The following is a 17,180-nucleotide window of genomic DNA, read 5'->3' as shown; positions in this document are numbered from 1 at the left end:
CAGTGCTGACCTCCAACGGTAAAAGGACAGACAGCTCTTCTGTTTTCCAGGATTGACAATATTACAGAGTGAAAAGGGGTCAAGTAAACCCTTCAATACTGACACCAGAAAGGCGTATAATTTGGTGGCACTGCTAAAAAGAAAACCAGTAGAGATGTGCAATCCTCAGCTAACACACAAACACACACACACACACACACATCACTCACACAGTTGCATCTTCACAATGCTCAAGATCATACTTTTAATTGTTGCCCTTGGAAGACATTGCTTTTTTTTGTTTGTTTTTGTTTATAAAAAGCTTTATCTTCCTCCCAAACTTAAGCCCCATGGTGGCAGACTGCACCTCACTCATGTTTGCAATCTAATCCAGAGTGGTTGCTGAAGAAGTCAACAACTGAATCAATGAATGAGGACAGTATATACAATAATCCTTAGGTGAACATAGATGGTAAGGTTTGCTGTGGAAAACACTGTTTTTAGCATTTTTAAATTTATTCCACACGTTCCTATTGCATACTCCTGGTGTGTGTGGCTTTCCCCCATTAGTTTTAGTTATTAGTTTTTTTTATGCTGTGTGACAAATGACCACAAATGTAATGACTTAATACACATTGATTATCTCATAGTTTCCTTGCATCAGGAGTCTTGGCACATCTGAGCTTGCAAAGCTCCAAGCAAGGCATTGGCCAGGCCTGGGCTCTTTTCTGGAGGCTGGACTGGCTTCCATGTTCAGCCAGGAACTTGACAGAATTCATTTCTCTGGGGCTATAGAACTCATGGCAGTTTTGTTTGTTTGTTTTTTCAAATTCAGTGAGGAGGGCAAGACTCTGGAGTGAGTCTTTGAGCAAGACAGAGTATATATAATTGAATAATAAGACATAATATATCACAATCACAAGAGTGACCTCCTATCAACCTTTGCCATATAGTGATGGTTAGAAGCAAGCCACACAACCAGCCCATACTCAAGAGTTTGGGATTATATAAGACCTGGACACAAGGAGGTAGGAATCATGGGGTCACCATAAAGTCTGTCCACCATACTTCTTCTAAAGAAAATGTACTAAACCAGACTCTGACACAGTTCTCTGTGAGCTTAAACATAGCTTTGAACTCCTCTACTAAAAAGGGTCAAATGATCAAGAATGCTTCTTTCATACCAAAGATTCTAGGGTGATTTCTTCTCAATGCTAGTAGGATGCTCTTCAAAATATGGTCTCATTTGTCTTTCTATTCTCTACCATACTCCCATTTCTCCCCAAGAAGGCCACATGAGGGAAATAGACTGTCTACAGAGCATGTGACAGTGAGGTGTGATAAACAGCTTCCAGCACATTTACTAATCAAGGTGTTATTTGCAATTCAGTTGTGAACCAACAGTATTTGTTTGAACCCAAGTCTTTTATGGGCAGAGATCTCCTAGGCCAGTGGTCGGCAAACTCATTAGCCAACAGAGCCAAATATCAACAGTACAGCAATTGAAATTCCTTTTGAGAGCCAAGTTTTTTAAACTTCTTCGAACACCACTTAAAAATAGACTTGCCCAGGCCATGGTATTTTGTGGAAGAGCCACACTCAAGGGGCCAAAGAGTCACATGTGGTTCAAGAGCAGCAGTTGCCAGTTGCCGACCACAGTCCTAGGCTGAGTTTCATTTTTTTGTCTGATTCACACACACTGTAGTAGCCCGGAAGTCACATTTTATTTTCCTGAGATGGTAACTGAGAGGAAAAAATAAGATATTTCTGCCGCTAATCATTTCTGTCAATGATCGTTAAGTGACAGATGAGCTCCTGAGAAATGAACTTGCCAACACAGTGACACCCCAGCTCCCTGAAGCCCGTGGGAATGAGTCATCTGAAGAGATGTTTTGCTAATTCCAGAAGGTGTTTACTCCTTTCTGCTCACCAACATTTAACCATTTAATTTATACTACAAAGTACATACATCATTTTCTTAATGACCGAAGAAGAGATATCACTTTTGCACATATCAAGAATTAGGCACCTCGCTCATAAGCATTTTGCACATACTGCCTGTTTTGATAGTAAACAATACCATGATGGGATTAAGTAACTTGCTCAATATCATACAGTTAGTATACTAAGGCCAGATTCAAAAGTAAGATTATCTGATTTCAAGACCCTCCTCTTCATATTAGGCTCCTTTAGTTTCACTCTTATGAAATAATAGTCATCCTCAAGGTCAAACAAGCTCTTTAGTGCTATCTACCCAAGAGCAATGAACATTTGTTGATAGACATATTTTTAGTTGGTGTTATAGGCTAAATTGTGTGTCCCCGCAAAAAAAAGACAAATTGAAGTCCTAGCCCCTAGTATCTCAGAATGTGGCTTTAATAAGAAATGGGGTCTTGATAGAGGTAATCAAGTTTAAATTAGTTCATTAGGGAGGGCTCTAATCCAAGGTAACTGCTGTCCTTATCAAAACAGGGAATTTTGACACAGGGAGAATCATATTCAGAGGGAAGGTGAAATGAAGGGTCACAGGAAAAACTCAATGTGAAAATGAAGGGTTGGGGAAAAGGTCAAAGATTGCCAGCAAACCAACAGAGGCTAAGAGAAAGCAAGGACCCTCCACTGCGGTTTACAAAGGGAGCAGGGCCCTACTGACACCTTGATTTTGAACTTCTCGCCTCCAGAATTTCAAGACAATATAAATCTGTTTTATTTTTAAAACCACTAAGTTTGTAGTACTTTGTTGCAGCAGCCCTAGCAAACTAATACAGTATGTTTTAATCATTTCCTTAGCTGCTAAGATTTCAATCTTTGCCTCTTTAGCTTGTGTTACTCAGATCAGCTTCTGTCTCCAAATATATTATGGGATGGGAGACCAGATAACAAAACATGTTAGAATTGCTTGTAAAATCATGGTAGTCCAATCCACTAGCTTTAGGATATGGGAACCTATTTTATGTTGCCCAGAAACTATCTGCTTACTTCTGTATTTCAGATTTGGTGAGATATTTCAGCCACTTGTGTGGGTTTTTTTTTTAAATAACATTTTGTTTTGCATTTAAATATCTTGAAGGAGAGTTAAATCTTTTCCAAATAATCAAATCAGCAATTCCAGCATGAGAAAATTAAGAGCCCCAAAGGAATGATAGAATATCTGATTGCTTATATTGTGCCTGTTTCACTTGATGCTGGCTTTCTTCCTTCCCTATATTAATAACCTTTTCTGTTTACTGCAGTGGGATAATAGGTTTTGGGTTCAGGCTACTATTTTCTACGGGGTGGTTAAGAAAATGCCCTTCCTTTCCGGTTGGATAAGTCTTCGCTTCAGTAGCTCACAAGCCCTTGCCCAGGTTCTGTTTCTAACTCTCAGAGCAGAAAAGCAACGGAGCCTCAAGAACAAACCGGCAACGCAGTAATGAGGGTATTAGGTTGATAGTTCTATTGAGCACCTGCTCCCAGGCTATGGAATAATGAATGAGCATGAATTACGCATTGTGAAAACAGGAGAATCTGCCTTCTTTGTATCATGGATCAGGCAGTTTTGAAGGGAACTTTGGAATTGTGCTTTTCACCCAAGGCCACACATTCGTTAAAAACCTAGGTGAAAAAGGTAAAGAACTGCTCACTTCCAGGTTAACATTTAACTAGCCTGCGCTGAGCTTTTAATAAATTTTAAGTCACGTACGGAGCTCCTGACTCGTGACCCCAGGATATGAGTGGAGACTGTGTGAATCCAGACCCTGGCTCTAAGGCCAGAGAAGGAAGCACAGCGGTGGGACTGTAGGTGAATAAGTATGTGGGTTTCACTTATATGTGGAATCTGAAAAAAATAAACAAAAAACAGAAACAAACTTAGAAATATAGAGAACAAAATAAACAACAACAACAAAAAAACAATAAACTTAGAAATATAGAGAACAATTTCATGGTTGGCAGATGGGAGGGGGATTGGAGGAATTGCTTAAAAAGGGGGAAGGAATTGAGGTATGCAAATTGGTGGTTATAAAATTGTCACGGGATATAAAGTATAGCATAGGGAATACAGTCAATAATATTGTAATAACTGTGGAAGATGAGACCTGATCTGTAATAATCCAATCCTGGCAATTTTCACCTCTACCTCGCATTCCAAACTATGTGTTTCTGCTTACAATTTCTCCTGACTCCCACCCCAAACAACTTTTTTCTTAACATAGATTTATGTGACCAATAGCCTTTAGGTGACACCCTAAATAATATACTATAGATCTATATGTATGATATTTTCCCCTCTCAAGAACTTGAAGACTCAACTTAGGAGACTGTTATGTAACAGAAAATTAAACCCAAACTGTGGACCTATCAGAAAGCTGGGAGACAGGGAGGGAGTTGATTTTGGTTTGGATACACTGATTTTCCTGTTCCCTGCTCCCACAACACCTCGTATCGGATTGCGGGGTGAGTGACTTGATCCCAGGGTAGGTGCAGTGAAGGGATGTAATGAGCCTATTAAGTTCTGCTAATGTCCTGGAAAGGCATTCAGCTGAGAATGGCAGGGATATCAGTTCCCACCTTGGACCTGCCACGGGAAGCATTACATGTGCACATGCTGCTTCTGGTCCCCCAGTAGGAGTCATCTGAGAAAACAGGGTATGACCTGAGTTTCTAGAGTGTGTGCGCCTAGGATTGCACTTTACCACTCCCCACATCCTAGAGCCTCCTCTCTGCACTTGGGGGCTCAGACTGCAGAAATCACGGCTTTATCACTCCTACTCTAGTATATACTCATCCACTTAGTACTAAAATGATCAATTGTTTAGTTGACTAACAGTAAATATAATGCATCTGGCTGGCATAGAGAGTTGTTTGTTTTTTTGGTGGTTTTTTTTGGGGGGAGGGGTGGGAGAAGGGGTTGTTCTTTTTCTTTTTCTTTTCTTTTCTTAAGGGAAAAAAGATTGTATGGCTTATTTCTCCAGAAGTCTGAGAAACCAAGGAAACAGATTCACCCATTGTTATGACTGATATTTACTCAAGCACTTCCTTTGTTCTGGCACTTTGGGGAGCTGGCAGAAACGATGTCCTTTCTCTGAGAAGCTGATGGTCTCAGTGTGTCTGACCTGCCAGTTTGGGAATGGTATGGGATGGGAGGTCATGCTGGGCAGGGGGTAGGCTAGCATAAAGACAAAGAATGATTAAGGAAATGGGGATAAGAAAACAATTGGGTGGGATAGATGAAAAGACTGGAGGAAAATCAGGGAAATGAGAGGCTAAGGTATTAGATGGAATACCCACACAGACATTGTCATCACTAGCTCCCTGCTCATGGCATGTAGGCTGTGAGAGACCTCCCTGTACATTTTAACCGAAGAATGTGCCCAGAGTGGTAGGTATTGTACTTCTCTAACACTTTTACATTCATAGAGAAGCTTATAAGCGGTTCACGTTTTAAAATCAGATTGCTACTTTTGGACTTGAACCATGCCTGGATGGTATTTCTGAACATGACTGTGCATAAGAAGGTCTGGAAGAGTCTGTTTTGGACAGATGCCTGGGCTTATCCACAGAGAGTCCAACTGAGCTTGGTAGGTCACAGAATCCACGTTTAAAGCGTGCCCTTCTGGGGATTCTGAACATATACAAGTTTGATAGTCATCAGGTTAAATCATATTATAGAGCTTTAAGTGAAACCATATCATAAGTCACCTTAAGTGAAACCTTATTTCAGATTGCCTTAAATGAAAGTAACGTATTAGCATAAGCTATTTCAGACATAGGATTATTTGAAAAGATAACAAAGTGGTGCTAAATTTCAAAATGAGAAAAATCTCAACTTGTTCTAGCAGGAATTTTTAGATAGCACACTGGGTTTCTTTCCATTTTCTTTCTCCTGGTGTATGAATAAACAGTGTTATTCTGCAGCTGACCCTGTAGTGACTTAGAAGTCACATCATCACATTTTGGGAAAACTATGTATTTAGAATCTATGCCTACTTTATTTTTATGTGGAAAGTCCACTTTTTCTTTTTAAATAGTCTTTTTTCTTTCTTCTTTCTGAATTTAGTAGTAAATACACGCCTTTGCCATATTAAGCTCTTTTTTTGCCTGGTTCTTTATGAACCTGTCTTATCCTCTTCATCTCTAGAAGAACTATATCTCAGTTGTCTTTATATTTCTAAAGTCCTAGCATAGTGACTTATTAAAATAAATATTTCACGAATAAATGAATATGAGATTGAAGTTAGAAGTGACACATTAAACTAATTGTTCCCTCTCTTATCTCTGTATTATTCTTTAAGCATCTTTAGCTTCTGGGGCAAATAGTGGGTATAATGATATGTAGCATTAATAAAAAATAAAACTATGCTCAGAGATTTACAGAAGCTCATAAAGTGTCAAATCCAGAGCAATTCATTTTTTTTCCCAGCAAGCCCTCATAAATCCAGGTCACGGAGTCAGTCTGCTGATCTGGCCACATCCAGGTCTCTTCCTTCCCGGCTGGGCTCCTGGGGCCTCCTCCCTCGCCTGGCAAACACTCACTGGCTCTCACTGCATGCAGGTCTGAAAGAGGTAGTAAGAGCCTAGCACCTGGGTACCCAAACTTTCAACTGCAGAGTGTTTGGAGGTGCGCTGCAGTGCTCTGGTAGATACTGCTAGGATTAACCTTGAGTGCACTAGACATTTTCCTAGTTCCATAAAGTCATTCATATACTGGCCACCAGACACTGTGAGCCTATGTGATAGAGTATGACATTAATTTAGAAATCTGACATCAAGGAGTGCATGGTCCAGTTGGAGAACAGAATAAATATAAATGATAAATGTTATGATGGAAGAGGTGTACTCTGCAGAGCACACAGAAGGGGCCATTGATGAAGAACTGGGAAATCAGGAAAGGCTTCCTGCAGAAAGTGGCATCTGAGCTATGAGGTGAAGGATGAGTCTGCACTGTCTGCTTGCAGTGGTGAGAGGGCTCTGATTCTGGTGAGGGAACAGCAGAAGGTGCGGGGATGCAGGGAGCATTTGGGGGACTGCGTGTGCTTCCATGCGGCTGGAGGATGGGAGTCAGGTGAGAAGAGAGACTTTCCTCCATATACCAGTGAGTGAGTTTGAACTTGATACTTCTTGAAATAATGGGATCTATCAAAGGGTGTGGGGCAGAATATGCAATATTGAGAGATTAGCCATAGAAGCATGAGGTTGGAAACCCCCTATACTATCTTTTTGGAAAATTGCACTTGGAACCAGAGAAAAATTTGTCCTAGCTACAGATGATCACTTATGAATCCAGAATGAATGTTAAAACCCTAACAAACTAAATGAGAAGATACTCAAAGTTCCTGAAACTATTCATGCATCTGCATATTAGGAGGTGGCATATACTTGGTTCTGTTTATAGGTAAGGGGCTGTTATTCAATAATGTTTTTAAGAAAGAGGACCCTGACAATCTTAGTCTGTCAGAGACCAAGGTCACCTTATTCAAGTGACATAAAAGCCACTTGACTAGGCTGAAAATGTTTTCCCAAAACTGATTCCAGAGTTTCTTCCCTAATGGCTTCTGTGAATTTAGGCTGAAGTGCTCTAATGGTACATTAGGGAAGGGCAGTAAAACCTGAGAGTGGAGGACCAGGGTAGCAGGCACAGCATTGCTGTTCTCTGGTCGAGGAGCACTGCTTCCAATATTTGTTCCAGGAGAATTTTGAAAACTCTATAAGCTATTGCTCAAAGTAGTTATCATGAAACTACTGGAAGAGGGTGGGTTTTGTTCCCTTTTAGAGATTTAAGGATCTCACCAAAGCACTGAAGACTGGTCCAGATCTTTTAATCAACCACATTCACCCCTGGAATAATATTAAGTAACTAGAGAATTATAGCATCATCCTATATTTTCATCCAAGGAAAATTAGAATCTCTGCACATTTAAAATAAACTCGTATTATACACCTTTTTTGTTTCTTATTTTATAGTCTTTACAGTCATCCCAGATGTACCCAGATGAAAATTAGTGTAAATTATTATTAGTATTACTACCTTAGGACAATTTAAATGCCCCTTATGACATTATGGAACAATACTTACATGCTTAGATATATGCAATAGAAATTAAGAGTCTGAGTTTTTGAATGAGAGAGACCCCGGCTCAGAGCCCAGTTCTTTCATTTCCTATCTCTGATCCTGGGCTAAATTACTTAACTTCTTTAAGCCTTGGCTTTCTGATCTAGAAATTGGAGGTGTTCATGGTCATTGTCTCATAGATTCACTGTGAGAATTTAATAAGATTGTGAGAAATGAGGGGCCATTACATTATTTCAACCCTATTTAGCATTCTTTTTTAAAAAAATATATTTTATTGATTTTTCCACAGAGAGAAAGAGAGAGGGATAGAGTTAGAAACATTGATGAGAGAGAATCATCAATCAGCTGCCTCTTGCACACCCCCTACTGGGGATGTGCCCGCAACCCAGGTACATGCCCTTGACCGGAATCGAACCCGGAACCTTTCAGTCCGCAAGCCGACGCTCTATCCACTGAGCCAAACCGGTTTTGGCCCTATTTAGCATTCTTGAGCACTTTCTCCTTTAGTTATGTTTGTTTTATTAACAGAAACTTTCTTTTTTCTTTTTACTCCCTAGGGATATGAAGCCTGACAATATTTTGCTTGATGAACATGGTAAGTGAATGATTTGTTTGCAACAAGTTTACTTCTACCTTGTATATAGAACAATAATGATTATCCCCAGCTAAGGAGTATTACATGTAGAAAAGGTGTCTTGCTTGACTTGAGTTACATGTACAAACTCCATTTTGTTTTCTTTTTAATCCTTGCCCAAGGATATATTTTTATTGCTATTAGAGAAAGGGAGAGAGAGACAGAGACAGAGAGAGAGAGAGAGAGAGAGAGAGAGAGAGAGAGAGAGAGAGGGAGAGAGAGAGAAACATTGATGTGAGAGGGAAGTATCTGTTGCCTCACACACACATGCCCCCAGTAGGAATGGAACCTGCGAGTCTTTGGTGCACAGGAAGATGCTTCAACAACTGATCCACACTGTCCAGGGTACATACTCCATTTTATAAGTGGGAGGGATAATCTGAAGAAACTTTAGTATTTTCAGAAGTGGTGTAGTACACCAATATACCCTAAACAACACTGAATTACATAATGAGAAAGTAACTCTTTTCAATGTCCTTCCACTCCAACTCATTCCTTCAAGAAAACAGTGTTTTGGTGCTGGTTTACCTTATACCTTTATGACCACGGTCTCCTTTTTTTAATAAAGATGAGCAGGCCTCAAACTTAGTGCATTAAACAGGCAATAGTATTTCCCCCTAAATCTGGAATACTGTTTTGCTGGCATTGCACCCACTTTTATGCTTTCCTTCTTAGGAGGGCAAATTGGTCTTACATTTGCAGAAGGATGTTGAGTTTTCTGTTTAAAAAATCAACCAGGGTTCTGGCCAGGTATCTCAATTAGTTAGAGCATCATCCCAATATACCAAGGTTGCAGGTTCAATCGCTGGTCAGGTACATATAAGAATCAACCAATGAGTGCATAAATATGGGGAACAACAAAAATCTCTCTCTCTCTCTCTCTCTCTCTCTCTCTCTCTCTCCTCTTTTCCCCCACTTCTCTCCCTCCCTCCTTCCCTCTTTCTGAAAAAAAAATCAGTCGCTTTAAAGAAAAGTATAAAGTAGATGACAATATGTGGTACCCAGACAGAAATGAGATATAGGAATATGGGAAGAACCATGAAGGTTAAAAAAACGAATGCCAGAAGTTCAAAAAACACTGATTAAAGATACCCTATAGAACAAGCTTTTGCCGACAATGATTAAATGTGTCTATTCTCTGTTTAATATTTATTTGAATGTACATTTGGATTTATTGGTCCATCAGAGCAGACTATAAGTTATCTGTGTTACAGTGGCAATAAGATCCTTGTTCTTTTCAGAAAGCTGCTAGATGAGTCATGAATCTGCAAAGCTCCTTACTCATGTGACTTTAACAATTAGGACTTGCAAGTGGGAATGAAATTCCAAGTACCATCCATGGCTCATTATTTATTTACCTAGTTGCATTCGCACCTGGTTTGCCAGACCCTGCCTGTGCTCAGAGAGCTAAGAAACACTTCTGCGTATGACCTCTAATTTTAAGGCTCGGGGTCATTATTTATTTACCAACTCTCTAAAAAGATTTTTCCACTTTCAACGCCTTATTTCTTCCTTCCCTTCACTGCTTCTGACATTTGGGAACAGATTCTCTGGATTTCAGAAATGTGAGCAATGGTGAGACTTAGCATGAAGGTGACTTTTGTTAACACACCAGCACTCCCTGGTGCACATAAACTTCACGGATATGGAGAGGGCTTCCCTAGCTTATAGAGGCCACCTTTGCACAATTTAGAAAAAGATGCTTCTTTGTCCACCACAGTCTCGTAAAAGTGAATGGCTGGCTGGACAAGCAGGACCCAGGTTGGGACTCTGTTCCCACCTGTCCTGGTTGCCCTTGTTTACAATATATTGCTCTACCATTCATTAAGGCTCTGAATAGAGACATACAGGTCCTGTCAACCAAAAACTTGTTCAAGATTTACCTTCCATTTCAGAGAACAGTGTTTTAATCTTAGATTTCAAACATGGTTTCATTCCAATTTTACCATGAAGTCGTCTGTCCTCTCACATTCAACTGATTTCCCCTCCTCATGGTTTCTTGCCAGCATGGTGGTGGTAGGTTGGAAGAAAAGTCCAGAAATAAATTAATCTGTAAATTTAACCACTCTCAGAGACTATCCTTGTGAACGATTAATTGTGGATTCTGGAACCAGATCACTGAAGTTAATAACCAAAGAAGATGTGATACATATATACATTGGAATACTATTGAGTCCTAAAGAAAGATGAAACACTGTCACTTGTGCCAACATGGATGGATCTTGAGAATATCATGCTAAGCAAAATAAGTCAGATGGGAAAAGTCAAGAACCATATGATTTCACTCATATGAGGAATATAAAACTGAAAGCAACAAACAGACAAGACAAAAAACACACATAAATTCATAGACACAGACAACCATATGGTGGTTACCAGAGGGGAAGTGGGGCAGTGAGAGTGGAAGAGGGTAAAGGGGTCCAAATATATGGTGACGGAAGGAGACTTTGGATGGTTAACAAACAATGAAATATATGGATGATGTATTATAGCATTGCTCACTTGAAACCTATATCGTTTTATTTATCAATTGTCATCCTGGTAAATTTAATAAAATATAATAAAAACAATTCACCCACTCACTTGCTCAGAGAGGGCCAATAGGTTGCCTAAACTTCCTTTGCTACCTTAGTTTCTCCAGGGATAAAAAGAATATTTATTTCTTAGGCTCATTGTAAAAACAGACTGACATCTATACTAATAAAAGGTTAATATGCTAATTAGACCGGGAGACCTTCTGGACATCCTTCTGGACAAAGCCATGGTGGTGGGGCCGAGGCAGAGGAGGTTAAGGGCGATCAGGCCAGGAGGGGAGGACATTTTCTGTATTATGTTTCATTCTGAACTCCATTTGAAAATCTCTGCAGTTAGTAAAAGAAACATTGCTTAAGAATTAGATATGTAAATGGATAAAAGCAAACAAACCAAGAACATTGAGAGCTCTTCTCTAAATATTGCTTTGGGGTCCCTTTTTAGGGCAAATTCTTTCTATTTATTCGAATTCTGAAAAACTAAGGCTTTCAGGCATTTCCCAGGGACCATAATGAACCACTTTTAAATAAACCAATTCCTGGTAATCCCCACCCTGAGCTCAGCATGTGGAGTTGCTCTTGGAAGAACCCACTGAACTGCAAATCAATGCCTGCCTTTTGGAGGGTCTTCTGGTGTGATTTTCCATGTTTCGTTATCCTCTCTGTTCATATATATATTTCACCCCAGACAGGCTATTATATGCACCTCTTACCTGGGGATTTCAGCAGTTGGGAAGGATAATTGCCCTTTTCTGATCTGCCTCCTATGCCCATTCCTCTAAGTGAGCTGTGTATGATACTGCATTGCTTATATATATATTCATTCAGCACCAAGCAGAAACTTTGTTTTATTCTTACTGATTCATCTTGGTTCATAATCATCAGAAAAGGTTGATATTTAAAGGAGCAAAATCCTTTCATAGAGTGGAGAATCTTTCCATGGTGTGAATAAACATTTCTTGCACATTAGAATTTGACTTTAAATGTGTTTTAATTTAGTGGATACCTGCTGTTTTCCCCCAATGTCTTACTCACTAGTTCAGAGCCCAAGAAGGCATTAGACATTGGATAGCCCCTAACCAGTTGTCCTGATATATATTTTTTCATATCTTATCAATTTAAGCACCCCATCCAATTCCATCAATTTCATAGTGTCTAAAATTCTCGTGTTTTTTAGTTATTTGGGAAATAAATGCTCTGTTGGGAAGAACAATACTGTCTGCCCGGTATATCTGACAAAATAAAATTACAGCATCATCCATAATGTAGTTTTCTTAATATCATCCATACAACTGGGGAACAGAGAAAGGCAAAAACTTAGTCTGTGGCTGTGAAAAAGAACTAACTTGCTATTTTAATAGCTCCCCCCTTGCAGATCCTCAAAATGTGCTTAAAATCAAGTGGGCATCATATGAACACACACACACACACACACACACACACACACACACACAACTTTATGTAACTCTGGAGTTTCTGATGATGACAAACAGCAATTGAACACTTACTTCCTGCCAAATGCTGAGCTGTCTCCCACAGACATCATTTCATTTTATCTTCCCAACCATCTCATGAGAAGACTATTGTCATCATCCCACCTTTACAGAGAGATCATCCACCTTTCTAAGATAACAGAGCCTATTAGTGATAGAAACTGGACTTAAAGCCAAATAGTCTGACCCCAGAGAATAGGCTCTTCACCACAGCGTCTCAAAGCTTGTGAACCACTGATGCAGTGCTCTGAGCATGACCCCTAGGGAAACAGAGAGAACAGAGACCACCTTTACTATGATATGGTGAGTTATTGAAGTCACCCACTGGTACCACTCAGGCAAGGAAACCTTCACTTTTAGCTAGACGAGTGCTACTTTGTCTTGAAATGGAATCACATAAGCAAACACAAACCCTGTGGGTATAAAACAAACCTTGGCAATAAAGGCAGTGACATTTATCTTTAGCAGCAGGCTGGATGCCATCAAAGAGCAGATAGTCAAGTGTGGCAGGAGTAGGATGGACAGAGAGACCTGGACAAAGAGTCCGATGACATGGCCTCCAATTACAGCCACAGCTCCTTGAAATCACGGACGCATGGAAATGGAAATGCCAACACCTCCAGATCCTCTGACAGCACGTGGCTTTCATGCCAACAGCTAATATAACAAGCTTATCTGCCTGAGCTCCTGGGGCTGCCCCTTTCTTCCTTCTTGCTGTCTGTCGGTACAAAGACTCCAATGCACTTTGCAGATGCACTCCCTGCTGGATTTAAGTGTTAGATCCCACAGCAATGGCATGAATGGTAGAGCTGAGAGAGACCCAGGCGATCATCTAGTCCGCCCACTCCATTTTTTATGAAGAGAGACTTAGGTTCAATACAGGAATGGGACTTAAAGTCACAATGTGTTAGGGGCAGAGGTTAGGGGCAGAGAACCCTCCTGGGTCCCAGTCTAGAACTCTTCATACAGCCTCTTTGTAAATATAGCTGAATTGTTCCCCCTGCTTTCTTGTGGTGAGTTATTTTGTTGTGCACCATTAGGGGCCATTCTGACTTAACAGACAAAAAAACTACTAATGTTGTTTCAGAGAAAAAACCAAGGATACAACAGGGTTCTTTCGTAGCAAAGAAATAGATATACCAAGTCCTATGTCATCAGGAGATTCTTGGAAACTGTGATTTTAAGCAAAATTACATATAAGGAACCCAATTTTCCCATCTGCTAATTGACATAAAGAAGAGTTAAGTTCTATAGCGTGTTCTGGTCACAAAAGCATCACCACATCTAATTGATTTGGCTCAGTGGATAGAGCGTTGGTCTGCAGACTGAAAGGTCCCGGGTTCGATTCTGGTCAAGGGCATGTGCCTTGGTTGCGGGGACATCCCCATCCCCAGTAGGACGTGTGCAAGAGGCAGCTGATCGATGTTTCTCTCTCATTGATATTTCTAACTCTCCCTCTTTCTTCCTCTCTGTAAAAAATTTAAAAAATATATTTTTAAAAGAAAGCATCACCAAATGTTTTAAATAAAGACCCAAACACTTCTAATATTAAAACTGAAGTAAAGATGATATATATTCATCATATATATATATATATATATATATATATATATATATATATGATGAAGAAAAATAAGTAAGAGAATGATTTTTCAACCCACTTACTTCAATTTAGGGACCCGGATGGCAAGAACCTGTCCGGGCAGCTCAAGGACAAAGTAGGAATCAACCCTGGATAGGACTCCCCTCCATCTCAGGGCCACACACACACACACACACACACACACACATGCTGGACAATGTAGACATGCCAATTCACCTCATGTGCACATCTTTAGGATGCAGACATGGGGAGAACATGCAAACTCCATGCAGACAGTAGCTCCTGCTGGGAATCAATCTTATAACAAAACAACTTTGAACAAAGCAGCACTATTCGAAGATCTGCTGTATTTCTATTCATATGTGCTTTATAGTAACAATGTTTCTCTCTTTTAAAAAGATCCCATAAGAGACCATTGTTCCACTTGACATTTTGCATAGCTCTTGGTTCCCTGTTGATACTCACAGGTTATACCAACTTAAAATGTTGTGGCCAAAAACTGCCCAAGTAGAATTATTAGAGCATGAGCTCTTAACCCCCCACCCCCCCGCCCCAGTCCCCAAGCGAACACTTTCTGAAGCAGAACTGCAGACTTATAGTCAGATACTCATCTTTGTGGACCATGTTCTGGCTCCCAGTTTGCTAAAGGGTTTGCTGGTTGAAGAGCATATTGAATTGAGGACAGACTGATTGAGCTTTTACTGCTGGTGCCCAAAGCACAGAAGAATTTACAGACTAAGCTTTCAGTTAGAAACATGGGTGCGCCATTGGGTTGAATGGACTTAACTTTCTCTGTGGTCCTTCTCTCCCGCCAGGGCACGTGCACATCACAGACTTCAACATCGCCGCCATGCTGCCGAGGGAGACGCAGATCACCACCATGGCCGGCACTAAGCCTTACATGGGTATGGGCTTCTGGGGCAGCTGTCTGGACTCAGGGCAAGGCATTTGCTTTCCATTCCTGTAGAGACCATTTATTACGCCCCAATCACCTGTAGGGATTTGCAGCTAGAGATGACAAGCCCCCCTCTGACTACCTGGGGAGCTTCTGATTTCATGGGTCTCAGGTGAGCCTTGGGATTCTCCATTTAGGATGCACCCCAGCGGAGGTTGAGTCAGGAGGGCCACTGATGACCTTTGGAGAACACTATTTTATAGCATTATTTAGGATGGTGTCTGCCCACTCCCTGACAATCAGTATTAATTCATTAATTTCTACTAACTGCCTCTGGGTGCTCGGTGCTGTATCAGATGCTGGGGACCCTGGAGTGAGCAACACAGACCAAGTCTCCAGCCCATGGAGCTTACTTTCTGGTGAGAGGGGGTTAAGCATAGGAGCAATCAGAGAAGTAGGCACAGACATAAGTAGGATTCTCATAAGTGACACGTGTTATGATAACCATTGTTTACATGATATGGCATTACATGCAGAGAGCTGTAAAGTGTAGAGTGACTTCCAGTTATAACTGTAGTTTTCACTTTATCACAATGCCATGAGTCCTTTTTTTAAAAGATGAGAAACTGGGTTTTTCCTTAATATTTAAAATTTACCCAGAGTGAACGGGATGAGAAAAAAATTAAAATGACATGCTTTTACCTTAATTAGTTGTGATGATTACAGTGGATGATGTCACTGGTTAAACTGATGGCATTGAATTAAGTCAGGGGGTGGCATGAATTGTACTGGCTAGATGCCATCAGAGAAATCCACGGGCCAGATACCTGCACTTGCAATCAAGGGCAAGGACAATGCCACTTTCTTCTGATAGTTCATTCTTTTCCTCACGCAGCTGAAGAGAGAAAGGGAAAGAGAATCCCGCCCCATGCAGGACTGTATCACTTTCTAAGAGAAAGAAATCTATGGCAGAAAATGAGCTTCATTTTCTCCGATGCTTGAATTGCAAATGTGCTGGCTTCCAAGGATCAGTGGAGGGAATAAATCAATTTTGTCTTTTCTGAAGTAATGGACACATATAATTCAGCCTGTTTTCTGCCAAACGCCCACGGTACTCAAATGATACAAAGGACTATCCACGCCTGCTGGTCTGATGGGTTTAATTCTGCAGGTTACCTGGGTTTCCTTCCATATCAAGGGCTATTTTCTTGGAGCCAAGCCAGAAAATGTGCATCTGGGTTTTCTAGGCCTGGTTTCCATAGTGAGAGAAGGAGAGGGAGGCTACCTTTATTTTCTCTCCCCAGTAATTTTCAATTCAAGATCCATATAATTTAATTCTCCTGGAAATTGGCATGTCTAGTCTTTTCACCACATGGAGCTTAGAAATTGGAATCTGGACAAGGTTCTCCATGCCTCTCCATCTTCCCGCTTATAATTAACAATTACTAACATTTACTGAAAGCCTTCTGTGGGCCAGATGATGTGTTAAATGTTTTGCATTCATTTACTCATTCACTTTTTTCCTCAACAATTGTATACAACAGGTTATAATTATCTGCATTTTACAATGAGGAAGACAAAGAAGCTTAAGTGATTTGCCCGAGATCACATGGCTAGTAATTGAAAATGGCCTAGATTAAATCAAGCTCTGTCTGACTTTAGACAATCAAGTTTCTCCCTGAAAGAGAAAAATTGTTCATGTTATTTGTGGTTCTTAAATGGTTGTAAGCCAATTTAAGTAGGCCAAATGGTTAGAATGGCTTCTTGTTTCTCTGTCCAGAAGTTGCCCTTGGCTTTGATTTTTGGATGGGAGTCTCTCTTAAGAAGTACTATGGGTGGAAATCATCTTTCTTTAAGAAAAAAAAAAAATGTGTTACCAAAACTTGGCAAAAATCTACTTAATAGACCTTCACCAGCACTCATTTTATAGCACTCCAATAGGATATTAGTTAGCAATTAACCAGGAAAAAAATCTGAAAAGAAAACTTGGATTCA

General features: G+C 40.3%; 1 protein-coding gene across 3 annotated transcripts in view; it reads left to right on the top strand.

The window, feature by feature from the left end:
* The window catches only part of STK32A (serine/threonine kinase 32A), an 86,050-nt gene that overhangs the window by 48,173 nt on the left and 20,697 nt on the right, over window positions 1-17,180 (top strand). For 2 of the 3 annotated variants that reach the window (XR_014794972.1, XM_084883173.1), the window contains exon 6: window positions 8,587-8,624. Coding sequence is in view for 2 of the 3 variants with exons in the window: in XM_084883173.1 (XP_084739299.1) it covers window positions 8,587-8,624 (38 nt within the window). In the remaining variant the exon portion in view is untranslated. Of the gene's footprint in view, window positions 1-8,586; window positions 8,625-15,105; window positions 15,196-17,180 lie in introns of all 3 variants that reach the window. The other variant, XM_084883172.1, reaches the window with a different exon arrangement.

This window comes from Pipistrellus hanaki, assembly GCF_964339955.1.
Source record: "Pipistrellus hanaki genome assembly, chromosome: 5".
Classification (NCBI taxonomy): Eukaryota; Metazoa; Chordata; class Mammalia; order Chiroptera; family Vespertilionidae; genus Pipistrellus; species Pipistrellus hanaki.
This window is presented reverse-complemented; position numbering and strand designations above follow the sequence as displayed.